Genomic DNA, 15,431 nt, shown 5'->3' on the forward strand with positions numbered 1-15,431 from the left:
TACCACGTTTTTATCCAGAAAAGACTTCAAGAAAACTTATGTTTGGGCTTTTATTTTATATGGAAATGATGGTATTTGATATTGTAGATAATATTTTATTGCTTTATAAGCCCCCAAGAGCAGCAACGTTGCAATGAAATCAGGGAATCACAAGAAATGGTGAGAAACATGGAAAGGGCTATTTTGGCATTTGCTTTCTCTTTGTTTTCAGGGAATTTCTGAAGCTGCAATTTTGGGAGGGGTTTGTTTGTTTACTTTCCCCTTTCAGTATTCAGGGTGTTCTGTCCCTGCCAATGAACCTGTGCTGTCCATCCTTATCTAATGGGAAGCATTTTTGTCTGGCACTTTTCTTTTCTGCAGCTTGTATTTTCCTCCTTCAGTCCCAGGTTTTCCCACAACTCAAAATATTATGTGTTAATGAAAAGTGTCCTTCATTCCAGCTCTGGTTTGGCTTCAATCCCAGCTGAAGCACCAAGAAATTCTTTTCTGCACAATTTATAAAATAACTTCTTTAATTAATGATGGAACAATTACAACCATACTCCCAATTTCATTATATTTATTGCTAAACTACAGTTCTAAGTTCAATTTAGTCCAGTTTCAGAATTAATTACCACTTTCACAGCAAAATTCTTTCTGGTTTTCTCTGATTTCACTCTGAGAGTCCCACACACGTCCCAGCCTTGGTGCCACTGCCACCTTCCCACATCCCAGTCCCCAAGAAAAACTGGCAACCATGTCTTTGAACATCACATTCATTCCTTTATAAACCCACCACTGAACTTTCCTCTTTCCCCAAAGAAGCAAAGTGTTCCTTGCTAATTTTTCCCTTTTATATTAGGGATATATTTATATCATCATTATTTATCCTTATTACATTATCACTTTTATATTGAGTTGTTTGATACCTTACATCAGCAGTGCTTTTCATTTACAGGACACAAAGACACAGTCCTTTCCCAAGGACTCTGCACAGGAGGACACATTTTTTTGCCTACTGACATTCCCTGGTATCACTTACTCAAACAAGATACATTGGGAGAATTCACAGAAACCAACAAAAACACAAAGGAAATACTTTTATGAAAGGCTCATTAGAATGAAAGACTTGGTTAAAGTTGGGTACTTAGATGGATTAGCTCTGGACCACACTGCAGGCAAACTTCCAGATTCGGCTACAGAACCTGGAAGAGCCAATTTATCATTTTTTTCGTAAATCAAAAGGCAATTTCTACAAACAGTAATGATCAGACCACTCAGGATCAGCACTCATAAAATTAAAATTGAACTTTCCACTGCCTTGTGCAGCTGCCTTAAAATATGGGCTGTAGTTTTATTATGCTTAGCTTGGGATATTTCAAATAGTTTAGGAGCTGGTCAGGGTAAGAACATCCCAGTTGTCCAAAAGGGCCATCAGAGCCACACATGGGGTGGTGCAACCCAGAAAGCTCCAGGATTGACCGAGAGCTGGTCAGATATTCCCCCTGTTTGGAAGAAGGGCTGAGGTACATAGATCAGTCCAAATACATTCCATTTAACTAAGAAAAAAGGTTAAATGGTAATATGATCATGTTTTACAAGAGATTATCTTGAAAAAGATTTGTGGTTGGAAAGGGCATAAGGAAGTTTGGTGCTTGTAAGTAGAAATCAAATGAACTGATAAGAGAAATAAGATGTCAGGTCCTGAAATTAGGTGTGACCAGGAGAGGGAAAAGAACAAGCCAGAAACATCACAGTTTCTAGAAGATTTCATGTCTTTGGTTGTGCTTTCTCTTTTTTGTCCATGTATGTTCCCTCTTCCATGTGTCCTGAGGACATGGTGCGAAGGAGCTTGGTACCTAAACCCAGGTAGGTTTAGAGGAGTAGGTTTAGATGAGATGTGAGGAGGAAACTCTTCCCTGGGAGGGTGGGAGGCCCTGGCACAGGGTGCCCAGAGAAGCTGTGGCTGCCCCAGCCCTGGAAGTGTCCAAGGCCGGGTTGGACAGGGCTTGGAGCAACCTGGGCTAGTGGAAGGTGTCCCTGCCCATGGCAGGGGACAGGATGAGATGATTTTGAAGGTCCTTTTGCACCCAAAGTATTCTGGGATTTTAGGACCTACATATAAACTCTGACAACAGGAAAAACTCAATTAGCAGCATAGACTTCCTTAATGTCTCAACACAACAAAGCAGAACCAAGAAGTGAGGGAGAGAATTGAAGGGGTGAGGGGGAGACTAAGAGAGAAATGCAAGCAAGAAGGAAGTGGCTTCGAAGAGAATTTTTAAAGAGAGAGATGGAGGGCAGAGTTAAGATTGAGCACAAATCACGGCATGACTTCTGAGGCCTTGGTTTTTTTATATTACACTGACCTAATTAATTTTACATGGAAAAATATGTATCAGAGGCTTTTTCCTGGTCTTATCTTACTTTGAAAAAAATATTTCAGCTGTTTGCTCACCCATGGCAGTGTTAGCCACACCAAACCACTTTTGAAACAGTGACATTTTATGCTTAGTTTTTATGCAGCACCATAAACTTGACTCTGACAATCCAATTTCAGAACTGAACAGGGGAACACAGAATCACAGAGTGTCCTGAGCTGGAAAGGACTCACAGGGATCATGGAGTCCAACCCCTGGCCCTGCCCAGGACACCACAGCAATCCCACCCTGTGCCTGACAGTGTTGTTCAAACACTCCTTGAGCTCTGTCAGAAAATACCAAGACTTGAGACAGTCTAAAGTTAAGGCCTTCCTAAGGTTCTTCCAAAGCATGGTGGGATATTTCAGCAGGGAGGTTGGACTTGATGACCTCCAGAGGTCCCTTCCAATCTCAACCACCCGGTGATTTATGTCTTGCCAGTAATGAATCAGTAAGAGAATCCCACTTTCTGAATGAGCACCATTTCCTTTCATATTTAAATCCTCCTTGGCACTTTCCCAGGCAAGAATTAACCATGTGCTGCTTGGCTTACAGAAATGGATGGTTTGAGCTACGATGTCAGCATGTTATAAAAATGCTATTTTGGTGATTTTCAAATTTAAAAAGGTTAGGCTTGATGTCACTTAATTTTCTAACTGAGCAAATCTGAACAAGCTGGATCTGCTTTTACAATCTGTGTCTTCACAGATAGAGATTGCATATATTATTGATTCCATGAATATGCTTATCTTCCAAGTTTACCTCTTCTTGTTCATTTATGGAGTGTGATGGAGCACACGGGCTTTGTGAGGCACAGACACAACCCCTCAGACACAGAGCCCTCCTTCCCCTTTCAGTGCCGAGCAGCAGCAACACACAGAACACACCAGGAACATGGTGCAGGGAGCCAGGTGCCAACCCCAGGGCATTTCTCAGGGTTTAATGCGTTTTTCAGACTAATTTATGGTTTCCTGGGGAGAGTATTCCCATTGGGTTTGATGTTCTCCATGTCCTCTGTGGAAAGCAAAAGCTGCTGACTGGGAGGTCAAGTTCATTATCTCATTCCTGGGATCCTCTCAGAAAACCCTCCCAAAGCACACAGACAGAACCCAGCAGCCAGTCCCCCCCACGAGCTACTCCTCCTCAGTCAGCTCCTCTAACAAGGCTGGGAGCTGAACCAGATACAACTTTCCATTTGGGAATGGAGGCATTTTCCTCCAATCTGGAAAAGAAAGCAGGAAATTCATCACACTTAACATGACTTGTGCCTCCCATGAACTCAGGCATTTCTGCCTAAAAGGGGGTGTCTCAAACAGATCCTCACTGTAAAATGATTAATAAGCTTTTATTGTCTCCAGATACCTTAATGAGTTTTGAGTGTCTTACTTTGCATTTTATTTTGCATATAAGAAACAAGTTCACTCACTTCATTTGTTGATTTAAGCCCTGACAAATATTCTGGCTGCCTACAACTATGCAGGTTGCCTCAGTGAGATATTGTGATAAGCATTTCTTTCCACGCAGAGCAAACTGTGCTTCAGCAAATATATTCTGGACAAACAGTGCTCTGAAAAAAAATATATTTTTAACTATTCTATTGAAAAATACTGATCAAGTTACTGGGAAAGAAGCTTGGCCTCTTCAAAAACCAGCTAAAGACTTTTCTGTGAATTCATGATCCCCACCAGGACTGGAAATTAGTCTTTCATGCTTCAGTCACCTCGACAGTCACAACAGCCTTTTCTGCACATATGTCAGAGCAAGAGTAACAGTTTTGCCAATAACTTATTTCTACCTAAAGCCAGAACGGCCATGGGAGCTGCCAGAGGAGTCTCTGGCTGTGTCCTCCCTTCACGCCCCTGCTCCCCGTGCTGACAGCCAGAGGCAGAGGGGGAGAAGCTGGGACATCCACCCTCTGCTTGGGAGCTCCGCTCCAAACCCTTCACCCCCAGGCCGTGCACAGATGGGGACAACACAGAGCCTGCAGCCCCTCCAGCAGCGGGTCCCACACCCCCTTGCTCTGCTGCATCAGCCGTCCTCCTGAGGCAGCACATCCTGGCAAAGGTGAGAAAGGGCTGACTCCACCAGGAAGGGTTTGGGAAGCACTGACAGCAAAACAATTGCTCTAAGAAAATGTTATTAATCGAAAACTTGAGAAGTTGAAAGGTGGAGAGAAGAGGTAGAAAAATGAGAAAAAAAATTAAGGAGACATGAAGAGGAAGGGAGGAGAAAAGCACGTCTTCACCTTCCTATCTTCTTCCTGCAGTATCTCCCTCTGTTTCCCTTTCCTACTCCCGGTTCTCACAAGCATTCCCAACACACACTTGGGATGATACAGGACCCAGACCTCAGCAACTTTTCTTGGCTCGATGCAGCCTTAGCGGGAAGCGGCGTTTCACCAGCGTAGGTTTTAATGTCAGGGATGCTGACGGGAGGGGCGGGGGGCTCTGCTGGGGACCCAGCTCGGGGGGCCAACCCCCGCTGCCACCTCGGCAATGCGAGCCCGTTCCCAGCTGTGCCGGGTCAGAGCTCCGCTATCCCGGCGGGTCCCGCGGGTCCCGCTCCCCGCCCGCCCCCGCGCACATCGCTGCTCCCGGGCCGCGGGGCCGGGGCCGCCCCGCTCCACCGCCCGCACCGCCCCGGGGCCCCGCAGCGCTCCCGAGCCCCTCCCGGGGCTCCCCGGCCGCGGGGGAACCGCCCGGAGCCGCGCGGGGATGGGGCGCGGGCATGGGATGCGGGATGGGATGCAGGAATTGGATGCAGGGATGGGGCGCGGGCATGGGATGCACAGATGGGGCGCGGGGATGGGATACAGGACTGGGCGCAAGGATGGGAGGCAGGGATGGGATACAGGAATGGAGCGCGGGGACGGGGTGTAGGAATGGGATGCAGAGATGGGGCGCGGGGATGAGATGTAGGAATGGGATGTAGGGATGGGGCGCGGGGATGAGATGTAGGAATGGGATGCAGAGATGGGGCGCGGGGATGGGATGCAGGGATGGGGCGCGGGGATGGGATGCAGAGATGGGGCGCGGGGATGGGATGCAGGGATGGGGCGCGGGGATGGGATGCAGGGATGGGCGCAAGGATGGGATGCAGAGATGGGGCGCGGGGATGAGACGCAGGGATGGGGCGCTCCCGGAGCCCCCGCCAGCCCCCCGGAGGAGCAGCCGGCGCTACTTAAGCGCATCCCGGCGGCGGAGCCCAGGGGGAGGCGGGCGCGGCGGCCCCGCGGCAGGGACAGCCCGCGCCCATGCCCATGCCCATGCCCGGCCCGGAGCGCGGCGGGGGCGCGGGCGCTGCCAGGCGACGGCAGAGCGGGGCTGCGGCGCGGGCAGGGCGGGACGGGCGCGGGGCCGGGCGCGGGCGCGGCGGGCGAGCGGCGGCGCGGCGGGGCCCGGGCGGCTCCGGGCGGCTCCCCCGGGCCGCGGCCCTGCCCTCGCCGAGCGGGGGCCGAGCGGCAGCAATGGCGGCGCGGGGCCGCCGCCCGCCCGGCCGGCCGCGGCTCTAGGAGGGGACGCGCGGGGCCGCGGGGGGCCGGGTTCCCAGGGGTTATTTATTCCTTCCCTCTCGCTCAAGTTGCCGGCGGACGGGGCCGGCCCGCACCTGCCCCCTCCCCGCGCCGCCGAGCTGCGGGGCGGCCATGGAGAGCCCCGCCGAGAACCCCAGCAAGGCGGCCGAGTACCTGAAGGAGCTGAACAAGATTATCGAGACGCAGCAGGAGCTGCTGGAGAAGCAGAAGCGGAGGATAGACGAGCTGGAGCAGCAAGTGGCCAAGTTGTACCACGAAAATGCCTGCCTGCAGGACGAGCATCACCGGCACCTGGCCACATGCCGGCTCCAGCAGGGCGTCCCCCCCGCGCCCCCGGGGGTGCTGAGCGCCATCCAGGAGAACGCCAGGCACGAGAAGTAAGCGCTCACAGCCTTTCTTTGCCCCTTTTCCGCGGAGGGTGTTTCGGTAGCGGGGTTTCCCTTCCCTTTCCCCTCCTGCCTTCGGGTCCCCAAAGCCGCCCCGCGCCCCGGCGCTGGGAGCGGCGGGATTCCCTGCGGCGATGCCCCGGAGCGAGCCCCGGGCGCGGCGGTGGGATGTCCCCCCTCATCCCCAGCCCGTCCGGTGTGTCACTCGTGTGTCACTCGTGCTCTGTCCCGGGGTCCCGGAGGGGTTGGACCCGCGGCGGCACGGCCGGGGCTGCCCCGTGCCCGCGGCTGTCCCTGCGCTCGGGGGATGCCCCGGGCGGGGCAGCGGGACCGGGGCGCTGGGAGGAGCGGGGCGAGCCCTGCCCTTCTCCCCGCGGCGCTCGGACCGGCAGCGAACGCGCCGCGGGGACGGGGGTGCCCCGTGGGAGCCGCTCGCCCCCCGGGCAGTGCCCAGGAGCGGCCCGTGGCTGCCGCCGGTATCGAAAGTGACCCGGCCCGGGGTCAGTAAACATTGGCCGCTCGCCACCGGGCTGGCCCCGGCCAGCGCCTGCTCGCCCCGCGCGGGGCCGCCTGCGCTCCCGGCCGCCGCATCTATTCCAGCCTCTCTAATCTGTAATTAATCGTCTGCGTCTTTCCAGCGTCGGGAAAGCCGCTTAGTTGCGCGGTTCTCAAGTAGCGGGGATTCGGGAATAGCAGGAACTGAGCTCGGCGCTTTCCCGGCGCGTTTCTACTTCTGGAAAAGTATTTAAGGCTTGGCTTTCCAGGAGCGGAGTGGGAAAAGCATGCATCGGATTACGAGCCCACTTCGCTGCTTGATACGGCACAATGGGCTGTTTGTGATCCGCTGAGCTCGAATTCCTTAGATTTATAAATACAGACACGGCGGCTCCCGGCCGCCGCCAGCCCCGGGATGCGGGATACGGGACCGCCAGACCCCGGGATGCGGGATACGGGACCTCCCGCTTCAGACAGGCGGGGCGGGCGAGCCCCTCGCCATCCCCGGGCCAGGGCTGCGGGATGCCCGTCCCGCGGGACCGGGATGCCCGGGATGCCCGGGGTGCCCGGGATGCCCGGGATTCCCGTCCCGCCGGGCGCGGAGGGAGGCACCGGGTGGGTCCGGCCGACCCTGCGGGGACCCGCCGTGGCTGGGGCTGGGGCAGCCCCCGGTGGCTTCGGCCGCATCTCCCTCCTGGAGCCCCAGCCCGTGCCGGGGGGATGCCCTGCGCGATCCCGGGGAGCTGCCCCGATCCCGGGAGCTCCCGCTGGCTCTGGCAGTGCCGCTCCGGCTGTAGGCGAGTCTGCCGTGCTGGTTCTGCTCCGGAGCAGCGTTTTCTCCGCTGTGGAGGTTTCAGGAGCCCTGGAAGGGTCGCTGGGCACACAGTGTCCCCCTTGCCTGCTTCTGTTTCCCAAACCCTGCACTGGCCGGAGCACAGTGGGAAGGGAAGCGGCTCTGTCTCCCCAGCTCATTTTTTGCTGTCAGAGTTAACACTTAAGGCTTTTTTTTGTGATGTTGGGGTAATCACTTTAGGCTTTTTTATAGAGATGTCTCTATGAAAACTAAGCAAATAGCTCCTTTAATAGACTGAAGAGCATGCTGTCATTTATCAGTCAATCAATCAATCCCTCAAGGAGAAAGCTATTTCCAGAAAGCATGGAATAGTTACACGAATCCTACCCTGTGTATCCAGGTCCAGTACCCGAGGATTTTTGTGCCTGTGCTTCCAGTACAAGACATCAACTCAGCTATCTTGTCCCATTTGTCTCTTGCAAATGACATTACTAAAAATTGTACAAATGGCTTGCCTTGTTTGATAATATTTCTCTTCTGCAGCCCAAGACTCATTTGCAGAGCCCTCCTTGGGCAGGCAACCCTGGGGACTCGGAGGCTTTTAAGTCTCTTAAGTGGATTTGATGCTGGGATCAGAATTAATCTGGGATATTTATGGCAGAGTTGTACTGCTCTGAGGCGTAGCCTGGGGGCTTAGTGGGGAAGCTGGGAGGCTGCTCCCTGCGTCTGGCCGGGCCCCTGGCCCACGTGCAGGGCTGGGGGAGCCACATTTTCAGGGCCACCTCCATCTGAGGAGCACTGTTGTTCCCCCTCCTCCCCCCAGATGGTCCCGTGTGATCCCTCTCCCCATGTGGGGAGTGAAGTGGGTCTTGTCTCCAGGTGGCCCTGCCTTGCTGGGGTGTTGGATCCCTGTGTGGGACAGGGGCTCTGACAGTGGTTGGTGAGGCCCCAGGCTGTCCAGGAGCAGGGACAAGCAGCCACCCACAGCCTCAGTTTACTCTCTGGCTGGATACAAAAGGTGGAGGAAGTCCCCAACTTGGAGAGAATAAGCTTTTTGTTTTAAAGTCTCCTCCCAGTCCCACCGGTTACCTTGGCTTTCTGGCAGCCCAGCCTGCAGATTCTGGGTGTCTGTAGCTTCCCATTCAGAAGCTCAGTTTCAGTTTCTCCAGAATTAAATGTCACATGCACCTTGTGTATGTTTGGTGGGGAATAAGGATCCCTTATTTGCTGAAGTTCAGTATCAGATGGCAGTGATGCTGAGGATCCCTGGTGTTAGGAGGCAAGTGGTGTGTCCACTTTGTGCACAGACCTCCCAGTCCTCCTCCTTCCAGGAGCACTTTCATGTCTAAGCACCATCAGTGACCATTGCTCTTCCTTAGTGCTCAGTACTTCAAAATAAAGTGACTGGAATCCTTTTTAGAGGAAACTGGGCTTCTCCGAGTCAAAGACAGCAAGAAATCAGTGCTTTTAGAGATTGGCTTGTACCTTGACTTGGATAGTTTTCCCCTAGTTATCCTAATCAAGTTAAAAACTGTACTGTTTTTCCATGGAGAAGGAGCCTGGTAAGAGTGTGAGCAGGAGGGAGAGAAGAGTTGTCTGCTGAGACAGAACCATCTGAGAGAGCTGTTGTTTGCAACTCGGTCTAAATTCTGCACCTGGCCTGACTGATTTATTTTTAAATGAATGCAGGACTGGTTTTGTTCTCTGGGGAGAAACAGCCACAATTTGGAGCTGTGAGAAACCCTGCCTGTGCTCAGGAGATGCTCTGAGCCGAGGTGTCCCCGGAGCAGTGGAGTAAGTGGCAGTTGTTGCTCTGGTGACAGTCACATGTGAAGGCTGTGTTGTGCCCTACATAGACGAGCTTGTGACTTTGCATGTCGCTGCTGGCACTGCTGCTGCCCCTGCCACAGCCTCAGCAGGAAGCCAAAGATTGCATTAGTATAGAGACCAGCCTGCCTCCTTTTTCCCTCCAGAGATGTCCTTTGCTGAGACAGACTGTTCAAATGACGTAAATCCTATTTCGCTGCCTGTGCTGCTCTCGAGCAGCAGCTTATTTTTGTTTGCTCGAGTGAAGTGGGGGGATCCAGCAGCTCTTAAAGTAGGCTCGTGTTTGGGCAAGCTTTTGCTTTCTCTGCCTTCTTGGCAGCAGGGAGGGAAATGAAGTGTTGCTGTTGGGCCCTGTTTCTCCCTCAGCTGCGTAGGAAAGTGGGATTTGTGGCTGGAATTCTGCAGTGGAATTCTGCAGTTATTACTAGAAGATGCATTTCTACTTGTTCAGTTTATTCTGCTCCTGAAGTATATATTTATGTGAAAGCACACCCAGACTGAACAGGTTACTACCACAGGGTGCTGTGTGTTCTGTTAGCCCTGTAGCAGGATGGGATGGGGTAGTTCTGGCACTGGGCAGAAACTTGCATCTCCAAATAACTTAAAATACCCTGTTCAGTTTATTTTCAATCCATAACTGGAATGGTGTGACTGCTGAGTGCTGAGGATGAGGGTGTGACACTGAAGGGAGTGCTTTGGCTTTCGGAGCACTCATTTTGGTGTCATTAGTGTGATTTGTGCAGCAGCAGATGGGTGAGCATCTCTTAGACCAGGCATTTGTTGTTCTGGCAGGCTGCAGGAAATCAATAGCATGAAGATGTGTAATAAGATGTGAACTTGCTAACTAAACTCAGCTAAATTATTTTGGGTCTCTGAAATATTGGCAAATTCTTGCACTAAATATCTGTTAAATGTTAGGCTAAATGATAACACGCCAAGACAAATTCGTTTGCAAAGTGATGTGTACTGTACAATCAATGAAACAGGCTGTGTGTGAGGGGGAAGCACAGTGAGGCAGAATAGTGTGCTGGTATCAAGAAAGTTCCTGGGAAGTCTGAGAAGGGAGAGAAAACATGACCCATAAAGATAACAGCAAAAACACCTGCTGTTTTGGGAGAGGAAACCCAGTGCAGCAGAAAGTAACCCATCCTGTAATATAGTGGGTTTAAAGGTGCTTTCAAAACTTGAGGTGAATGTGTCCCATTTAAAGCAGAGCAGTCCTAAAGAATTACCAGGGCTCAGTGGATCTGGAATCCTTCTCTGGTGAAGCCTTTTATTCTGCTGACACAGAACACAGCTTTTGAGCTTCCTGACTTAGGAGTTGTGTTCTGAGCTCTAAGAACAAAGTACATTTTAATGTGCTTGTTAATGCTTTGATGGACCTCCCTATGAAATCACTGTCGAGGAAATTGAAAAGCACTTCCAAAGATCTGCTTTTGGAAAAGCTTTGGCAACATTGGTGGATCCTGGGTGCTCAGAGAGCAAATGAGAGCTGCTGCAATTACCCTGAGTGAAGTGTGTGTCTGAAAGGTCCCCTTCCTCTCTCCCAGGCACCCTCACTCCACACAAGCCTGGCTGTGATGCTCTGTGCACACACACACGTAGCTCATGATTGCTTGTCCGTGGCTCATCCGAGGGCTGCTCTTTACTGGCACTCTTAGTCTGCTGGTTCCTACCAGAAAACACAGCAGTGAGTAGAGTGTGAACCAAGGCCCCCAGACTGGAGCAGCTCTGTCCTTAACTCCCCAGAAGCTGCTCAGTTTGGATGACTGCACAGCTGTCATCGGGCAAAGGCCTTTGGGTCAACCCTAAAAATCAGAGTAATCGTCAATGTGGTAACTCCCACATGTCAATAATGTTCATTTTTACGTTTTTAAATTGAATTAGAGGGATGAACAACTGCCTACAAATGTGGGGCTGGGGCAGCAGGAGCAGAGCTGTGCTTCAGCAGGGCTCCTGAAGAGCAGAGCTGCCTGGAGAGGGAGGGATGCTGGGCTTTGTCCCCGGCCACCTGAAGTGACAAACCTTTGGGAGGATGGGAAGTACAGACGGGCACATTTCCCAATCTGACTTGCAGCCTTCTTGTCCTGGTTGTTTGCCTGGGAAGACAAATCTCCATCAGTCCTTAGGGGAAGTGTCTTCTGGAGAAAAATGAGGTACAGCTCTTTTGAAAATCTAAAGCAAAATGCATCACACCCAAAGAAGTATCTGTAGGAAGAGCTGATTTGAGGGCAGATCACAGAAGCTCTGAGGAAAGGAAGAACAAGGCATTTCAAGGTGTTTTCTTCCAGCACACTGATGGAGGAGTAAATTATTAACATGGAAATAGTAAATTCTTAAATCCCTCATGCAAGTAGCATCTCAAAGAGCTTAGTTTCATTTTTTCCACCCAGCAGAACTAGGTGGCTGTTCCTCTTGTGCTGGTCAGTGATGCTGAACTGAACTGCTGAATTCAGTGTCTCATGCCAGACCATGGCCTTTAGGTGCTGAGATTCCACATGGAGTGGGGCCCTCCAGGACTTCCTTAAGGGGGTGAGGCTGGTGAGGAGCAGCCTTGGTTGCTCCCTCTGCACCTCCAGCTGTGACAGTGTTTAACTTGGTGTTTCCCTGTGTGACAGAGCTGTGCAGACCCTCAGAGCATCTCAGTACACTGAGTTTACACTATTTAACTTGGTGTTTCCCTGTGTGATAGGGCTGTGCAGACCCTCAGAGCACCTCAGTACACTGAATTTGCACGGTTTAATTGGTGTTTCTCTGGGTGGCAGAGCTGTGCAGACCCTCAGAGCATCTCAGTACACTGAATTTCCCTGGAGTTTAGGGCTCAGTCGGGGTCACAGTCCCTAATCTGGGGACAGTTGCCCCTAAAGCAGGCAGCCTACCCCCAGGAGAGTTCAGTGGTTGTTACCTGGAGCTTTTCTCCGTGTGAGCCTCCTGCCTCCTGCGTGCAGGTGCAGGGAGGTCACCTCGTGCCATTCCCCAAGGAGGTGTGTGGGAAGCTGCTTAGGTAAGTGGATTTTGCAGGTCAGAAGTAATTCCTGATGTGCAGCCCACACTTGCATTATTCTAATTTGATCCCATCATTCCGACTCACACCCTCTCTATTATGTTAATTCCACTTTTTTTGTGTGTTTTGCAGCCTGCAGATACTTTCAGGCTGTACCTGCCAGAGCTCCTGCCTTTCATCTGAGCTTAGCGAGCCTGTCAGTGAGGTTGTCATAATTCCCTCTGCCCAGATCTTTGCCTAATTGCAGTGTTTTTCTCAGCAGAATTGTTGAATTGGAAATGGAGACAATCCCCAGGCTGTGGTGCATCAGAGCAGGGTGGTTTGGAGATGGATATGAACCCATTCTGCTGGGTTTGGGGAGCTGTCCCTGAGGGGGGCTGCTTTTTCTTCCCACCCCATTCCTAAGGGACTGCTCTGCAGAGCCTTCACAGTGTTTCCTTGAAGTTCTTACTGTGCTACAGTGGGAAAAATGCTGGTTTGTAACTAGAAACCTGGACTGGATTGTTCCTGTCAGTGGTCACTGCCCTGCTCTGGTGATTAAGGACAGCAGCAGGAGTAAGAAGTGTTTCTGCAGCCCCGTGTGTGACCTGTGCTGTGCCCTGGGCAGAGCTGAGCACTGGTAATGATTGCTCTTATACAGGTGGGCAACTTAATGATCATCTCTTAATAGGCTGCTCAGAGATTTGGCTGAAAAATGGTTGTGTTTGATATCACACTTTAGACAAGCAAGTTTGGGGTTTTTTTTTAATCCTTTGGGACTATAAACCAACTTGTTTGAGTTTAATGATGTTGTTTGTATGGTTAGTGGCAGGAAAAACTAATAATGTCAAAATAATTGTCAGAAAATGAATCACAGAATGGTTTGGGTAGGAAGGGACATTAAAGCCCATCCAGTGCCACCCCTGCCATGGGCAGGGACACCTTCCACCAGCCCAGGTTGCTCCAAGCCCCATCCAACCTGGCCTTGGACACTTCCAGGGATCCAGGGGCAGCCACAGCTTCTCTGGGCAACCTGTGCCAGGGCCTCCCACCCTCACAGACAATAATTCTTTTCCAATATCCCATCTCTCCCTGCCCTCTGGCAGTGGGAAGCCATTCCCTGTGTCCTGTCCCTCCATCCCTTGTCCCCAGTCCCTCTCCAGCTCTCCTGGAGCCCCTTTAAGGCCCTGGAAGGGGCTCTCAGCTCTCCCTGGAGCCTTCTCTTCTCCAGGGGAACCCCCCCAGCTCTCCCAGCCTGGCTCCAGAGCAGAGGTTGCTGCAGAGTGGCCAAAATATTTCCACAGGGTGAACGCTGGAGAAAGGAGCAGCTTTCCCAGCATGATCTGAAAACCTCAATCCTTCTCCAGCCGGGGATGGGAATGTGTCTTTTTGTTTCTCAGACCCTGATCCTGGAGGGAATCTCGTCCCTCCCCATCCCAAAGCAGCACTTTGGGCTCAGGGTCTGTGCTCCCTCTGCTGGCTCTGCTCTAAATCGCTCGCCAGTTTGGTACCAATGTGTTTATTTATGGAAATATATAAAAATACGTATGTAATGAAGAACCTGCTTTGGAATGGCAACATCTGCGCTACTTCTGCATCTCTCCAGACATTAGAAAGGCTACTATGAATGCAGGTCAAGGTCTCATGAGTTAAGTTTTGTCTTAAAGTGCAGAGTTAAACTTTCTTTTCAAGCAGTACCATTTTAAAATATTCACAGGAAAGAAATGACTCTGCTGCAAGGCATCTGTGTAGACTGAGTCTTACTGCTGTGCTAGATAAGAAAAATGCTGCTACTGAGGAGCTCTCTATAGCAACTGATTGAAATATAATATACTTTATTTGCATGTTAATAAGATTTCTAGTCAGACTTCCCCGACAAACACAAGTAGAGACAAAGACATACATGTAATACATCTCTGACTGCACCACAGTAATTCACATTTACTAAGTGCAAATGGCACTTTGAATAATGAGGGAAATAAAGCAGCAGAAGGAAGGTGAGGAAACAGTAATCCTGTCCTCCTTTAGAATTTGGGATGCAGCTGGGAGCTGATGTTTGTCAGGGTTTCTCCACCTTTGCTGGATTTCTTCTGGCTGAAAATGACTGCAGGTGACTTAGGAGCTTTTGATGGCTCTTTCTGGGCATGGAACACAGAGCTCCAGGGTGGAGCTGAGTTACCAAGCCAGGACTGTGAACAGTGAGCACCTCCCTGCTCCTGGGCTGCAGGAACTGCACACTGAGCTGTGCCCTCAGAGGTGCCCAGCTGGACTGTCCAGTGGTGCTTGATAACCATCTAGAAGGGACAGGCCCTGAGCCCTGCAGGGGCTTGGCCTGGAACACTTAGGAAAAACTTGAGGCTGATGAGCCCCTTCCCTGCAGGATGTGGACATGGCTTCACAAATGTGTTTTTAAGGAAAAGACAACTTGACCATTTAATGTTTTTCTTCTTAACAGCTTTCAGAAAACTTGACCAACACTTGTCTCTAGTGTGACAGTGGAGAATTAGTCCTGCAGCTTAGTTTCTGCAGCTGGGCTCTATTTTTATATCTAAAATTGAGGTGTAAACTTCAGTAGCAGAAGGTCTGTGTGTGCTGACGCGACTGTTGATCAAGGTGGAACAATGACCCACTTCTTGAGCTTTGTACTACTGTGCATTTGCACTCAGACTTGAAAGAATAACTTCAGGATCTTACTTGGAGTTTCTGAAATACCATATTTTGGTGTTGGAATTTGCTGTCCTGTCTTTGCTGTGTGGGTGAGGTTGTGGAGCAGTTCACAGAATCCAGGATAGTTTGGGTGGGAAGGGTCCTCAAAGCTCATCCCATTCCACCCCCTACCATGGGCAGGGACACCTTCCATTATCCCAGGTTGCTCCAGCCCTGTCCAACCTGGCTGTGGACACTTCTAATGATCATCAGCCAGTTCTCCTAAATTAAAGCTTCCATAGTGAACAATCCCTTCCTCCAATCCAAACCTCCTGGCTGCCAGTGTCAAAGCAGTGTGCACCAAGCTGTG

The 15,431-nt window shown here is 51.2% G+C and overlaps 1 protein-coding gene across 2 annotated transcripts in view; it reads left to right on the forward strand.

Annotated features, from left to right (window-relative positions):
* Positions 1-5,979: 5,979 nt before the first annotated feature.
* Positions 5,980-15,431, forward strand: part of IQSEC1 (IQ motif and Sec7 domain ArfGEF 1) — a 334,498-nt gene continuing 325,046 nt past the window's right edge. For both annotated transcript variants that reach the window (XM_051793412.1, XM_051793413.1), the window contains exon 1: positions 5,980-6,308. In XM_051793412.1, the coding sequence (XP_051649372.1) occupies positions 6,043-6,308 (266 nt within the window). In that variant the 5' untranslated portion in view covers positions 5,980-6,042. The remainder of the gene's footprint in view (positions 6,309-15,431) is intronic.

The sequence above is a fragment of the Manacus candei genome, unplaced genomic scaffold, assembly GCF_025592945.1.
Source record: "Manacus candei isolate 608988 ecotype Guabito, Panama unplaced genomic scaffold, ASM2559294v1 h1tg000036l, whole genome shotgun sequence".
Taxonomy (NCBI): Eukaryota; Metazoa; Chordata; class Aves; order Passeriformes; family Pipridae; genus Manacus; species Manacus candei.